At 42.2% G+C, this 13,960-nt stretch overlaps 1 protein-coding gene across 3 annotated transcripts in view; it reads right to left on the bottom strand.

Moving 5' to 3' along the window:
• Positions 1 to 1,323: 1,323 nt before the first annotated feature.
• Positions 1,324 to 13,960, bottom strand: part of GABRA5 (gamma-aminobutyric acid type A receptor subunit alpha5) — a 59,987-nt gene continuing 47,350 nt past the window's right edge. For all 3 annotated transcript variants that reach the window (XM_035315300.1, XM_035315315.1, XM_035315310.1), the window contains 4 exons: positions 11,244 to 11,387; positions 5,330 to 5,482; positions 3,702 to 3,913; positions 1,324 to 2,863 (listed from right to left, as the gene is read on the bottom strand). In XM_035315300.1, the coding sequence (XP_035171191.1) occupies positions 2,561 to 2,863; positions 3,702 to 3,913; positions 5,330 to 5,482; positions 11,244 to 11,387 (812 nt within the window). In that variant the 3' untranslated portion in view covers positions 1,324 to 2,560. The remainder of the gene's footprint in view (positions 2,864 to 3,701; positions 3,914 to 5,329; positions 5,483 to 11,243; positions 11,388 to 13,960) is intronic.

Here is a 13,960-nt window from a genome sequence, read left to right on the forward strand (position 1 = left end):
ATGTCATGAGAGTTACATCTTATCTGTCACTCTGGTGAGACTGGGAGCAGTGAGCTGTGGACAAGGCAAGGAGCCATGTCCATGGTCAAATGGTTACCAACGTCCATGGGCATGCACATCCCAGCTAGGAGCAATTGCTGTGCTTGCCTGTCTTGGACGCACGCTGGGCTCTCCTCTCCTTCTCTGGACCTTCATGGAGCCCTGCCCCAAGCCCAGCTCTGCACTCATTATACATTTCTGTGGACGTAAGCAGAGGCAGCAGAGGCTGAAACTGAGAGGGTCTGTCTTGCATACATAGAAAGATCTGCTTCCCTCTGCCAGCCACCAGGTGTTTTTAGCTGTTTTGGAGGTGCTCAGTGAGCAAATCACTGTGGATGCTCAGTGCGACTTCTGTGCACTTTGCTGAGAAAACAGGAGGTCTCCCAGGCTCTCACCTTTTTTGTGGGAGTAACCTATGTGCAAGAAAAGAAATAACCACAGGGATTTATGAAGTTTTGCTGCCCAAAAGTCTTTGCATTTTTTCACTGCTTTGATCCCCAAAGGACTGAATTAATTGCATCCAAATAACATCATCCCACTTTAAAAGCAGTGAAATGAATGAGGAGCTGTGTGGCTGATAAAAACCGCATGGGAAGCTGAAATGAATACAGAGATCCAAAGCCTCACCTTGCCTCAGGGCATCCCTGTAACTAATAGGTGGGCATGCCCCTCACAGGCTCCTCCTTGCCAGCTTCCAGGCACCCGCTCTGTCACCTGGCTTCTCCCTGGCCACTGGTAATCTGCAAAAGTCCAATTCCACAGCATCAGGAAAAAAAAAAATATATATATATATATAAAATTAAAAATAATAATAATACAAAAAAAAAAAACTGTGAAAAGGAATACTCTCATGAGCTTTTTTCTCAGCAATGTTTAGGAATGAAGGGGAATAAGAGATGGCATGGGAAGCCCAGAGAGCTCCCCAGTCCTGGACTGGACCCTGACCACCAAGTGAAGCCACCTTTAAAAAGAGACTTTGTGAAAGTCTGAGGAGACACCAAACATGCATAAGGGATGTCTCAGAAAGGGCACAGGCTCTCCTCTCTGTCCCAAATAGAACGTAGGACTGATGCTTCACAGTAAAATACCACCTAATTCTGAAATATCCCAGTTTGCTGTCTTCACTCCATATGTACCTTTCTGGGCAACAGTGAGGATGTATCATGCACAAACATCTGCTTCATTGCATGCATGTATGCTTTCCATTTAGTTCTTCTGGCTCCAGTGGTGATTTTTTGGTCTCTAAAATGATAACCAGTATAAGAATGACATTTTGCAATCAAGTGTCGAATGCATTTTTTATTTAAACATTAAGATTAAATTACAAAAGCTTCTGGAACAAAGAAAGATGCCAAGGAGAAAAGAGCTGAAAAGTCAGATCGCATTTTCTCATTCATTGTGAAAGCAAAACACATTGGCAGCAGCAAGGCGTTTTATAGAAAATTTTCAGATGGACAGTACGAAGACCTTTCTGTCAATATTGTCACTGAAATACCTTGCTGTCATGACGCACTTTTTTTTTTTTTTTTTTCTGATCACACCTCTTAATGTTGTCTGATTGGTTTTCACTGTGGGAAACAAGTAATAATTATTTCAGAATTACTGTAATTCTTTACTGTTTATCTCTGCTAATATAACACAATCTTCTCGGGAAAACATCCAAACATTAGCTGCTTTACCTTAATAAAAATGTCTACTGCCATTGTCAAAAGTTTTATTTGCACAAATATGTTCTTAATCTATGTAAATTTCATGCAATATATCTCTAATTTTTGGAATAGATACTGAGAACCATTCAAGAAAATTCCCTTGGAATGCAAAACCCAATTTTATTTTATTTTTTAAGGGCAAGATTCCACCACCTTTATTTACACAGGTAGCATCTTGCTCTCCATGTTACTCCACTGCAAGCTAGAGGCTCAAGCAGTGAAAAATCAGCATAGCCCCATTAGGATTTATCGCCTTGTATTAACTTCTATTAATGAAAATTGGGCTGAGCAGTTTTATCTGTGGAGTAATACGCTACCTATAACCAGTAAAGGTGCTCAAACATAGCCCTACAGTTAATAATTTGGCACATTTACAACTGGCATTACTCACAGTAACCTATCAGATGACAATAGTGGAGCTCTTCTGTAAAATAGAGGTTAAGCCTACATTTGTATGACTGTACATCTGAAGTATAAAAACCACGATATGTAGTACACGTGAACAGTTAAAAAATATAACTTATTTTATTTGTAAACTATCAATGCAAGATACTCGGCAGCAAAGAAGCCATGTTCAATGTCTTCTGATCTTTTATCAAGATCTGTTGCTGTAAGTAATATAATCGTCTCCGAAACATCTGAGGTTACATGTAGAAACAATCAAGGCAATATTATTTGTACATATTATTAAACATGCAAAAAACTTCCTGAAGAATATTGCCCAAATGTAGAAAGTTGTCTGGATCTCAAATTTTCCTTGGTAGCATCTGCTTTGTAAGTATGGCTCACGTGTGGCTTTAGAGTCCTTCAGTTTATTTTGGAGAATTGGCACCTTTAATGACAGGCTCCCTATTCAAATATGTGGCCCAGTAGACTAAGTTAAAAGTTCCAAATAGCACTGGAAAAATTATCCGGGACATTTTGTCAATCTTACTGATGCTGTTGTAAGTCTTTTTGCTTTCGGCGGGTTTTTCTTCTGTGGACTTTGCTGGAGCAGAAGCCGTGTTTGAGATGACAGATGGGGCTGAGTCCTTTGGCATGTTTGGGGCGGGGGTCATCTTCCCAGTGCTGTAAGTATTTGTTGATTTATTTCCCAGCAATTGGCGCTCTTTTTTCTGCAGTGCAAAGACCAAAATGTTAGACTGCAGAAACAGAAAGTGGAAACAGGTTCTCAAGATACCAAACCCCAAACCTAAACTCTGTAATCAATCATGCTAACAAACGCCAGGGGGCTATTCTGACTGACTCCCAAACAGCTGTTTCTGCCTCCATGTTATCTCTTACTCAGGCTAAAGTTTCCCTGATGTCAGAGATAACAAAGTAAGGCTGTCTGGACCTGGATCCCAGGGGGCATGTACAATAGCAGCTTCTCCTCTCAGGATGAAGCAGCCCTGCAGCTGGAGAGGCTGCTGCCCCCATGCCAGCCATGACCTCCTGGCTGAAGGCAGCAGTGCAGTGAAGGGCTTGGTGTCTGCTAGCTCCCCTCCTGGCACTGTTCTGGCAGGATGCCCGCCAAGGCAGCCGTCATTTGCTAAGAGTCAGTCCTATTCCAAAATGTTCCCTTTGGCTTGAAACTCAAGGTTGTGTTTTCACAGAATGCTCTTTTGTCTCAGTTTATCAAAGTTATTGTGGTGGGATCATGACCCATGGAGCTCAACGTGAGCCTTGCCATTTATTTGGGAGAGCACACAGAGTCCTCCACAGAGATATCTCTCATGGCATATGACTTCATAGCTGATTATCACAAATTTGGTGATACATGTCAGATGCACTCAATGCCCTATATTTTTTGGAAATATTTCCTTGCAAATATTCCTCTATAGGAAGAAGAGAGTATATCACAAATTAACTAAACACCTTCTTCACAGAGATGAAAATCCTGCATTCATTCATATGAACTATGTGGAGTTAGTGCTTTTTATTCTAGGTATTTAAAACATGTAAGGTACGCACCTTGATTTTAGCAGCTTCCTGGGCTTTTTTGCCATCCCATGCCCAACTCCTCTTGGTGAAATAGTTGACTGTTGCAAATTCAATCAATGCAGAAAATACAAAGGCGTAGCAGACGGCTATAAACCAGTCCATTGCAGTAGCATAGGCCACTTTTGGCAAGGAGTTGCGGGCACTGATACTTAAGGTGGTCATGGTGAGGACTGTTGTTACTCCTGTAAAGGAGGAAAAAAAAAAGAAAGAAAAAAAAAAAAAAAAAGAGGCAGAGATCAGCTTGGTAGTCCTTACGAGATCCCCAATAAGTTATGAGTGGGCCCCAGCTCAGCATGATAGCCACATGAAGTAAATCAGTATTTGCAAAGTTTGGTCAGAAACTATGAGATACTTTGCTGACCAATAAAAAAAATAAAAGCCTCTGCCTTAGGTATTTACTTCTCTGGTTCTCAGGTTATCTATAGCTACAGTATACTTAAACATGTGATTTTAAGGATAATACAAGCCCAGCTGTTGCAGAAACCAAAATCCCACTGGTATTTTATCCTTGCTCATTGATGCATGGTATATATAGGGTATCCCTTGTCAATTGGTAACATTATATAATCAGTGATCAACCTGTTCAGCAATAACTGTCATAATAAAGTGGGATTATTGTTTTTATTTTCTCACATAGAGATTTTATCATTGAAATTCCTGACTTATTTATTCCCTTGACTGTAGCACCTCCCTCCACAGAAGTCAGTAGCTGACAGAGCTGCCACTAGTTCCATCTGTGGATGGATGCCTCCAGCAGGACAAAACTGAACTCTCAGTTATTCCTTCATGAATCTCAAATCAGCATCACCAGTCAGCAGTGCGATGCTGGCACCTGTATTCTCCCTGTACAGATCGTGAATTGATTTTTTATCAAAGGTGCTGACAGATTTCAGTAGGCTCCTATAGATGAATGGCTCTATTACGAACTGTTGGCTAAAGTTTCTCACACAAAGCTGCTTCCACTCCCCTCATTTCTCATCTAGTGGGTTTTTTGATTTCATCAACCTTCAGTTAAGGCTGTTTATTTTTTTGCAATCTTCTAGTGCTAAGTCAAGTAATTTAAGAGACCCCAAAGGATTTTTGCATGACAGCTTCTGTAGTAAATATACATTTTCTAAATGCAAAATCATATTAATTTGTTTGATGGTAATAGAGATAATTGTCTCTAATTAACCTCTACATGGTTTTCCCAGATAAACATCTTGAAAACACAGCTAAACAAAATGTTTTGAAGTGAAATCTGTTTCAAATGCTTAGACTAGAGTATGTACTATCATATACATGACTTTTTGTTCTAAACCATCACATATTTAACCTGAGTGGGGAAAACAAAATAAAAAAGCAAATAGAAATTACAGCAATCTGATTCTTCTGTTTTCCATCCTTAACCTTCATATAATTGATCCATGTGCAATTTGTCATATTTTTTTTCAAAAAGCCCAGACAGTGTTTTTAAATGGATTTTGAGTTTAACTGGAAGAGAGCATGGGAACACCTACAACACAAGCAGAAATAAGCCCTGCGGTGTTGTTACAGAAAATCACTTCCACAAACAAGTCCTTTCCTTCCTCCATGCTGTGAGAGAGTCAGGTACTCACCAAAGACAGTCCGAGCAGGGACAGATTCTCTGTTCAGCCAAAACGACACTTGTGATAAGATCACAGTCATAATGCAAGGAAGGTATGTCTGGATGACAAAATAACCGATTTTCCTTTTGAGATGAAAATGTGCTGTCATAATAGTATATTCACCTAGGAGGAGAGAAATGCATACATGGGTGAAATAAGGGAGGCTTACTGATTTGGGGGTTTAAGCAGGACAGCTACACCTCCTGTTGGAGAGTACAATTCAGCCCCTCTTAATAGCGTGAAGAATGTCTGGATTTCTGTACTATGCAATACAGAAGCAACAAACAGTGACTGACTACTATTGCACTGAAAACCTGCAGTCCTTTTATGCACTTGGCATGTCTTGTTCACAAGCATGAATTATCTGGGTTGCTGGCAGTGCCTTGGCTGTGCCTGTTTTTGACCACGTCCCACAAACCGTCCCGTCAGAGTAACAATTAAGGCCATCTACTCTTAGAAACCCAATTTAGAAGCACAGCTTAACCTCGTTAGGGACCTGTTAATGCCAAGCCATCAGTTCTAAGGAATGACAACAGGTCCAGACACTCCTCCTGCACCACTCTTTAGTGACTGCCTGTCCCAGTATCTGTGCTGCAAAACTTCATGTTTTGCCCATAGATTTTAAGAGGTCTTGTTGATTGGAGTATCAAAACCCATCAAATCAATCCTCCAGGGGGAAAAAAAATCCCTCTGGTGCATGCAGTTTTCCTAGAATTTTGTATGCCTTAACTCTTGGAAAGATTACATATTTCTGGTCAGACATGATGCCATGTCTTGTTCACTTGGGCAATTAATAGAGTACTGCCCTCATGAAGAATTCACTGAAAGCTGCTAGAGCATGCTAAATTCCTTGTCTGTTTTATATGCCAAATTCACAGCACTGCCTTAATCTGGCTTTTGTCATGCCCTCTGAATTTCAATACAAGCCTAAAAAAAATGCACTCCAAAACAGACAGAGCAGCTGTCACCTTCCCTAACAGTTCAGTAAAAAATCAGAACTTAAGCAGCTCTTTCAGACTGTTCCTGTAAAACCATAGTTGTTACTGATGGCCATTCATTGATGGTAACTGCTCCCCAAAGCCAAAATCTTGCTAGCTGAGAACAGGCTACTGCTTTTCTGGGGAATATCAGAGCTAAAATATAAGCATAAAAAACAACCCTTCAAGCCCTAACAGATCTCCACTTATATTGACATCAAATTAATTTAAAAGCATGCATTATTCAGCTGGATCCTGATGAATCAGAGTAATGCCTGTTCTGAAAAGTGTATTGTCCTCTGAGAATAAAACAAATATAATTTTCTTTTGATTTACATATTTTTCAGATCCTGGAAATTTTGGGTAACAGATCTCAAATTTTCTAAAGAACAAACTGAATGAAGACCATAACAACTTGAGCTAAAGTTTCTGTTGCAAGAATGGACTGTTACCCGCCATAGAGCAGACACTAAAGGAAAATATATAACAGACTGAATCTGCATTGAGTGAATTGCATTGAGTTGCAGCCAGCATTGCTAAGCAGCTAGATTTGGCGGATTATTGCTAAGTGACAATATGGCTAATTCACAGAAAACAGGTCTATAGCGAGAGGTCTTCTGCAGGTGTAGCTATCCTGAAGTGTTGAGGTCGAGGAGCTCTGTTCTTCTGGATGAAGTTTACAGATTCAGTCATACTGAGAATTTTAGACTGAAAGACTGGAATAGCACAGAACTGCCTCACCTGACAGCCTGCCTTAATCTTTGTGACTTTCTTCTGGAGTCTGATTTTCTGGTGAAATGCTTTCCTGATGAGGGATGTGGAGATGGACAGGAGATGCTGTGAAACTGGGGAGAAACTCCCTGTGAAGCGATGTCTAATTTCCTGCCATTTAGTGTAATTTTGAACCAGGGATGCTGAACACACTGTGGTCTCACCTGCTCTTTATTTAGGAGCTCTCAGTTTGTGGATTACCAATAAAATATGCCAGGAGCAGCAGGGTCTACGTGCCTGTAATCTGTTTCTGAGTTGCTGCTGCACTGGGATGTGTTTGAGTCCCAGTGTCCCTGCTCGCTAAGGAATGACGTTGTACATTATTGATTTTGACAGTATGCTTTTGGAACTGGAATAAAAAAATAATAATAATAAAAAATCTCCACAGCTTCAGCAGAGCAACGGGATCCTTTTTTTTTTTTTCTTTTGATGAATACAGAAAATGAATGCCTATATTTTGATGTTCTTCCATAGCTGATTCTTACCTTTTAGTTTTCTTTAACCTACCAAAGCTCTTGTCTCCACTGAAATAATGATATCACCCAATTTTGTATTTACTCTTCTTCCAGCTGCTATCTTCTATTTCCCTGTTGCTCTTTTCAAAAATGCCTGCACTAGGAACATACTCTCCAAAAGACTTGGGTCTAGCAAAAAAAAAAAAAAAAAAAAAAAGCTTGTTTTTTAATGCCCTGGGACCACTGCTTGAAGTAATGCTAAAATCTGCCTGAGTTGGCCTTTTGTTTATAGAGAATGAAATCCTGGCTCTGTTGGAGTGGCAAAGCTCCCTCTTACTTCTGCAAGGCCACAGTATATCCTTAGATCATAAGCTTTCTTGAACAAGGGTTAATTTTTATTATAGGTTTCTGTAGCACTTTAATCTAGAGTCCTGCTCCTGGTGGGGTCCACTCACCACTGCAAAAACAATTCTAATTACAGATTTAGCACTGATGAAAAGCTCAAGAGTGGGAGTGGCTGAATTTCTTCCCAGAGCTATGCTACTGAGCTGCTGCTGGTCTTAAGTACTTTTTTCTGATGTTTTAAAAGCTAATACAGTGGCTTTTTTCGGTACCCAGGTGATGGAGTTCTGGAGACTGTGCTTACAGAGTTTCAGGATCTCACATGCATTCTTCCAACACCATTATGCTGGGATTAACAGGAGTATTTTAATGAGGATGGGCCAGTCCCTAGGCTTGTTTGGTTGCCATATATGCCTTGGATCAGTTTTATCAACAACAGTTTTGGCATGATCCTGATGTTAGGTCTGTGACACTGCAGTCCCTGATCATGCTGACATCCACATTTTGGTCCACAAGAGAAGCCTGTGTTGTTTTTGTTGTTTTGATAGTGCTGCACAGGAAACATTCATCTCAAGGAAAAAAAAAAAAAAAAAAGAAAGAAAAAAGAAAAAAAAAAGAAAGAAAAAAAAAAGACTTATTTGGTGCAGAATGAAGGGCTGATTTTTTACTGTATTATTTAGGCTTTGGATATTTCAGAGTTTGGGCTCCAGCTGGCAGAACTGAAAAGAGTGGGCTTTTGTTTTGTTTTGTGGCACTGCAGATCCTAAGTTAGTGATGAGAGATTCTGGGTCTGGGCAACAGAGCTGGGCAACCATTTGCAGAAACCAGCAAGATCCACGTGGACCCAGATCCCATATCTGAATGTTTTCAGCACCGCAACAGCAGGACGCACCAGATGTTGGCACTGCTGGAAGCAGTGCAAGATGTCAAGAATCTTCTCTTCTGGGGGAATAATATTTGGGGATGTTAGCACAAAAAAACACACCACACAGGTGGCATATGTCAGAGCCATTTTCTGTGGCAAGGCTAAAATGTTCCCGATTTCAAAATTGGTTGGTGAATTGGGAGCTCCAGGATACCTTTTCTGAGAAGACAGATAAACATAGCAGCTTGGGTACAAAATCAGCAGAATCCCACAGGACTGCTGCAGGTCCACTATTTCCATTAATAATAATAATAATAATAATAAAATCTGATAGAAAGAGAAGCATAAATGTCCTGTGACATATACAAACATTTTGCCTATGCAACTGTAAGGGCTGTATATTTTGACTCGTGTGTAAAAATAAATAAATAAAAAATCCCAGCAGTTGGATTCATGCAACAGCTATTTTGTTTTTCTTTTTCATGTTAAAAAATGCAACAGAATGAAGAAATGATTCCTTCAATGGTTGTTCATAAGTAACCCTGATTTCTGGCCTACCACAAGCTTGATGAAGTCCAGAAAATCCATCATGGACTGATGCTTTCCCGAGTGCAAAATCGGATTTCTGCATTTTGCTAATCCCTGGTTACAATCTGTGTCCTGCTCTTTGCGATCCACACTGCAATCAGAATCCAGCCATCCCAGATGCAACCCCGGACATTAATATAAAATATTGACGTTGGAAAACAAGCATTTATTAGCCTAAATCTTAGCATACAGGAGGGAGGAGGCTACTGGGCAGCACCTTTGGGCTTTGTCTGGAGAGTGCAGCATTCCCCTGGGCTGAGGACTACAAGGAGCTTTCCGAGGCAGACTGCAAGCTGGTGGTGGCCCGGAGCTGACACACTGGAGCACACGCTGCCGGGGCTGGGTTGTTTTCTGGCTCTGAGGAGCAGGACAAGCTTGTAGGAGATGCCCCAGTACATCCTCTGGATCTTTTTCTTGGCCATGATGAAGGCAAGAGGGGAGCTGCCGTTCATTGCAGAGAACAACGCAGCTATGATGGTAAACTGGTAAGGAAAAAGGTGTCTTTCTTTGCTCTTTAATGGGGGATAGCAAGACTTTATTTGTTCTTTTTCTACTGCGGTGGCTCCTCTGAATCTGTCATCTCTTGACTTTCATATGTCTTTGCTTTAGCAACAGCTTTGTGACTCCTGAGTTAGGCAAAGGGAAGGGATGAAGCTCCATAGTGGTTGTGTTTCATGGGTCCCTTGTGCTGCCTGAGGCAAGCTTTCCCTTGCTTTGTCTTGTGTTTGGAGAGTCAGTGACAAGCTCAGCCATCCCCTGTACTGGGCACATTTGGACTTTTCAAGCAGTAAGATTTATGCGCCTTGATGCTTTGGTCAAAGTAACTTTGTGTGTGAGTGTACTCCTGCCTGTTTTCACGTCTCCTAAATTTCCCACGGATAGTAACTGGTTCCAAACTTGATCTATCCTCATCCTCTACAATCCTGCCCTCTGCTCCAAGCCTGTCATTTTTCACCAGGGATGCGGCTGCATATCCAGAAGACACCAGGCAATTAGACTGGCTTTGTCATTGCTAATTACATTTCTTCCTGCCGCAGGGTGCCCCCCGTTGCCCCCCCAGGCCCTGCGGTGGAAACCTCCCTTCCCTTCAAGGCAGGCTATTTTGTTCCTGAGGAGCCCTCATGCTCCGTGCCACTAATGCTCTCAGGATGAGTCCATTGTGTAACCTGGTTAAGCCCCTGTCCCACAGGGCCCCTGTGACGCCTGTCACAGCCTTGCTCCCCCCCCCCAGGACTCCCCCCGCCAATGCGTGCCCAGGGCTGCCCTTGTGTGGGGACCTTAAGAAGCAAGGGGGGGACAGCGCACGTGGGTGCCTGGGCTGGGATTAAACCTTCTTTACCTCCCTAATGCTGCCACATCTGGTGCCTCCGCGTCCAGCTGGGGAGGAAACGGGAATCCTCGGGGCTGGAGGCTCCTCTCCAGCGGCGGGGTCCCCTGGGCACGCTGCAGAGCCACACCACCGTGGCCACCTGCCCTTCTCTCCCTCCTCCTCCCCCTGCTGTGGCCTCATCGAGCAAATCATTTTAAAGCGATGATTGAAACGGATCAAACGCGTGGGTGGTGGTTGCCTCCTGGGGTGGTTCCTCCCACAGGGAAATACGCCAGTAATAGTGCTGGCAGCAAGGGCAAAGGCAGCTGCCAAGAAGCTGTGTGTGATGTCTCCAGTGCTCCTGTTAAATAGTGAGAGCTTGGATGCATCTTCTGCAACAGCTTTGTAAAGTACCTAACACCCAGCACAGGGCCCTCTCTGATTCAGTACCTCTGCTAAATAGCCAGGAACCTGCCCGGATCTCCCTAGCACCTCACATCCTACAGATGCATCCCTGTCCTCCCTGAAAAGCAACCATAGCCTTTCAGCAACCAGGGCGTGGAAATATTCTGCCTACCTGTACTGGTGCTGATGTTTTCAGTTCCTACAGTCTGTCCCATCAGGTGGTACTGGTTAAGTCGTGAACCATCTTCTGCCACCACCACAGACGTTGTGGTGCTATTAGTCCACACGTAGATCACTTCAGAATTTGGGTAAGCATCTGTCAACATGGGGAGAAAGAGATGGTGATGAGTAAAAAACAGAGTGTAATATTTTAGGGGATCCTTAAATGATAAATGGTGGGGAGAGGGAAGAATGGAGGAGTGAGAGTGAATGGAGAAAAACAAATAAAGATGATACAATCATGTTCCCATATGCCCAGCTCAAAAAATATTAGGTTGAAGACTTCTAATATAACAGATGCGTGGGATGGTTTGTCAGAGGGTGGAACAGTGCAGGTATAAATATAATCCATCACAACCACTCGATTTGGGAAAGAGCAGCTCAGACCCATACTCACTTAGCTGGCAGCTCCTAAAGCCCAGTGAGCTGCAGAAGGCATTTCTTGAAGTCCCACTCAAAAGCATTCATGCATCTCGAGTGCCTGGGCAAGGGGAAGCTTCTGTGGCTCGTCCCATTTCCAGAATGAAATACCAAGTGATGCTGTGGGCAAGCACAGGATCTGCTGTGTGTGCTGAGTTTGGGATATGTACACATGGGTCCTGTGTGTGGGGGACGACTGCAGATGAAGGAAGCTGGGACAAGTGGGTCTCTGTGTGTGCGTACATATCTGTGACCCAGAAACACAGAGAAAATACTGAGCAGTGGGATGGCATGAGGGAGAGCAGGAGCAGGGTGTTGTGCTTACTGGAGTGAACTGGTGGTGCTGCGGATACACCTGCACGCCTGGAGATGCAAACATGACAAGATCTCTCTTACGTGCATTTGGAAGTCCTTGGAAATAAAGGCAGTGGCAGAACTGCCAACTCATTCCCTCCTCAGTAATGCTGCTGTTATTTTTAAAGCCTTAACACCTGGAGTAATTAAGCTATTATAAAAGAATCTCATTTTCTTTTAGAAATACTGACAAATCTGTCTTTTATTTTTATTTTTTAAGCTTTCTCTGCAGATTAAGTCTCAAAAAAAAAAAAAAAACAGGAGCTGACTATACATTTAAATATATTTTATTTAATTTAGGTAGATCTCACACTTCTCACCTGAGCACCCTGATCATTGAGAGCTTTCAGGGAACTTTACTACAGGCATGTTACATAGGCTGGAGTCCACTGTACTGCACAACAGGCGAGGCTTACTTTCCCAGTAGGAAGTGAAATGCAGATCGAGCTCTAAGGGGTTAAAATCAAATACAAATATCTCAACTTCTGCACTCTGTAACTAGTAAGCTGGTGGTGCAGAAGGTTTTCTTCTGAGAAAACTCATGTCCTCGTTCAATACAATCTAGTAGGCAACATGTGGTGGCCTTCCAGATAAGAACTTGAAAGGCAACGGCAGCTTGAAGGATTGTATGTACTGTGTATTGTCTCCAACAGACCACAAGTTTTGGTTTCCAGAGCCAGTACACTGTCTTGGAAAGTTGTGATGCCACGGAGGACTTTAAAACTTTCCCAGAGAGCAGCTCAGCATGAATTTCTGAGGCATTGCAATTGGAAAAAATATGCTAAGGCAGACCCTGGATTCATACACCCAGAAATGTCAAGCAGCAATTGGGAGGACATCCTGGTTCAGGTTAGGAGCAGCCGTAGCACAACGAGCTGCAGATCACTTAGATGCTGGAGCAGGCAGCAGGGAGAAAAGCAGTCCCTTGTTTTCCCTGTTGCTAATCTTCCCTTAGCATCTGTGGAAATGCTACCAGAGGCAGAATGCTAAGCTGGGTACACCTTTGATCTGACTTTTTACAGCTATTCTTACATTGTTGTCCACACTTTAGAAAAGCTATGGAAATAATGACAGAGGAAGATGGTTCAAAAGAGTGTCACAAGTATCTCCAGGGACTGGAAAACAAGTGTTATGATTTGCAGCTTAAGGAGCGCAACTTATTTAGCTCACTGACAAGAAGCTGAGACATGACTCAATCACTGAGCATAGATACTTCCATGCAGAAAACAAATCTAAGAACAGGGTGGATTTTTCACACTACTGACAAAAGGAAAAAATAAAAATAAAAATAAAAAATAAATCAGTGCCTGAAAGATGCTTTCAGAGAGATTCTGATGAAGAATGGGACACAGTTTCCTAATTGGGGGTTGGGGTGTGATTAAACAGTGGATAATCTTCCAAGAAAAGACCATGGGCTGCTGTCACTAGAAATATAAAGATAGAATGAGATCTTTTTCATCATACCTCTGACAGTAGCTTGTTGCTGCTGTGCTCATTGCTGGAGCTAATCCAAGTTTTGGAATTTGAGAATCTATGAATTCTCCATCCTTATTAGCCATGCAGCCATGCAGGACTGCCCACACGCCTTTCATATGCTTGTATTTGTAGCTGTGGAGTAAAATTACTGTAATTACATCTCATGATCTGCTTTGAAAGGCTACGAAGGAATTTCTTCCCTACTGCAAAATATTTGCATCACAAAAAGTGGTGGAATTTCACCTTTCCCTTAAGAGAAGAGATGCTCTCCTCATCTCAGATGATTACTAGTATGTAGCATTCCTTAAGCAATTCCAAAGCTAGATCAGGAGAAAAAAAGTAGGAGGAGATGGGTCGGTTTAAAAAGATGTTGCAGAAAACACTCTTTTTAAAATGCTTGTCCGGTATATGTTGTACATA

The sequence above is a fragment of the Oxyura jamaicensis genome, chromosome 1 (assembly GCF_011077185.1).
Source record: "Oxyura jamaicensis isolate SHBP4307 breed ruddy duck chromosome 1, BPBGC_Ojam_1.0, whole genome shotgun sequence".
NCBI lineage: Eukaryota > Metazoa > Chordata > Aves > Anseriformes > Anatidae > Oxyura > Oxyura jamaicensis.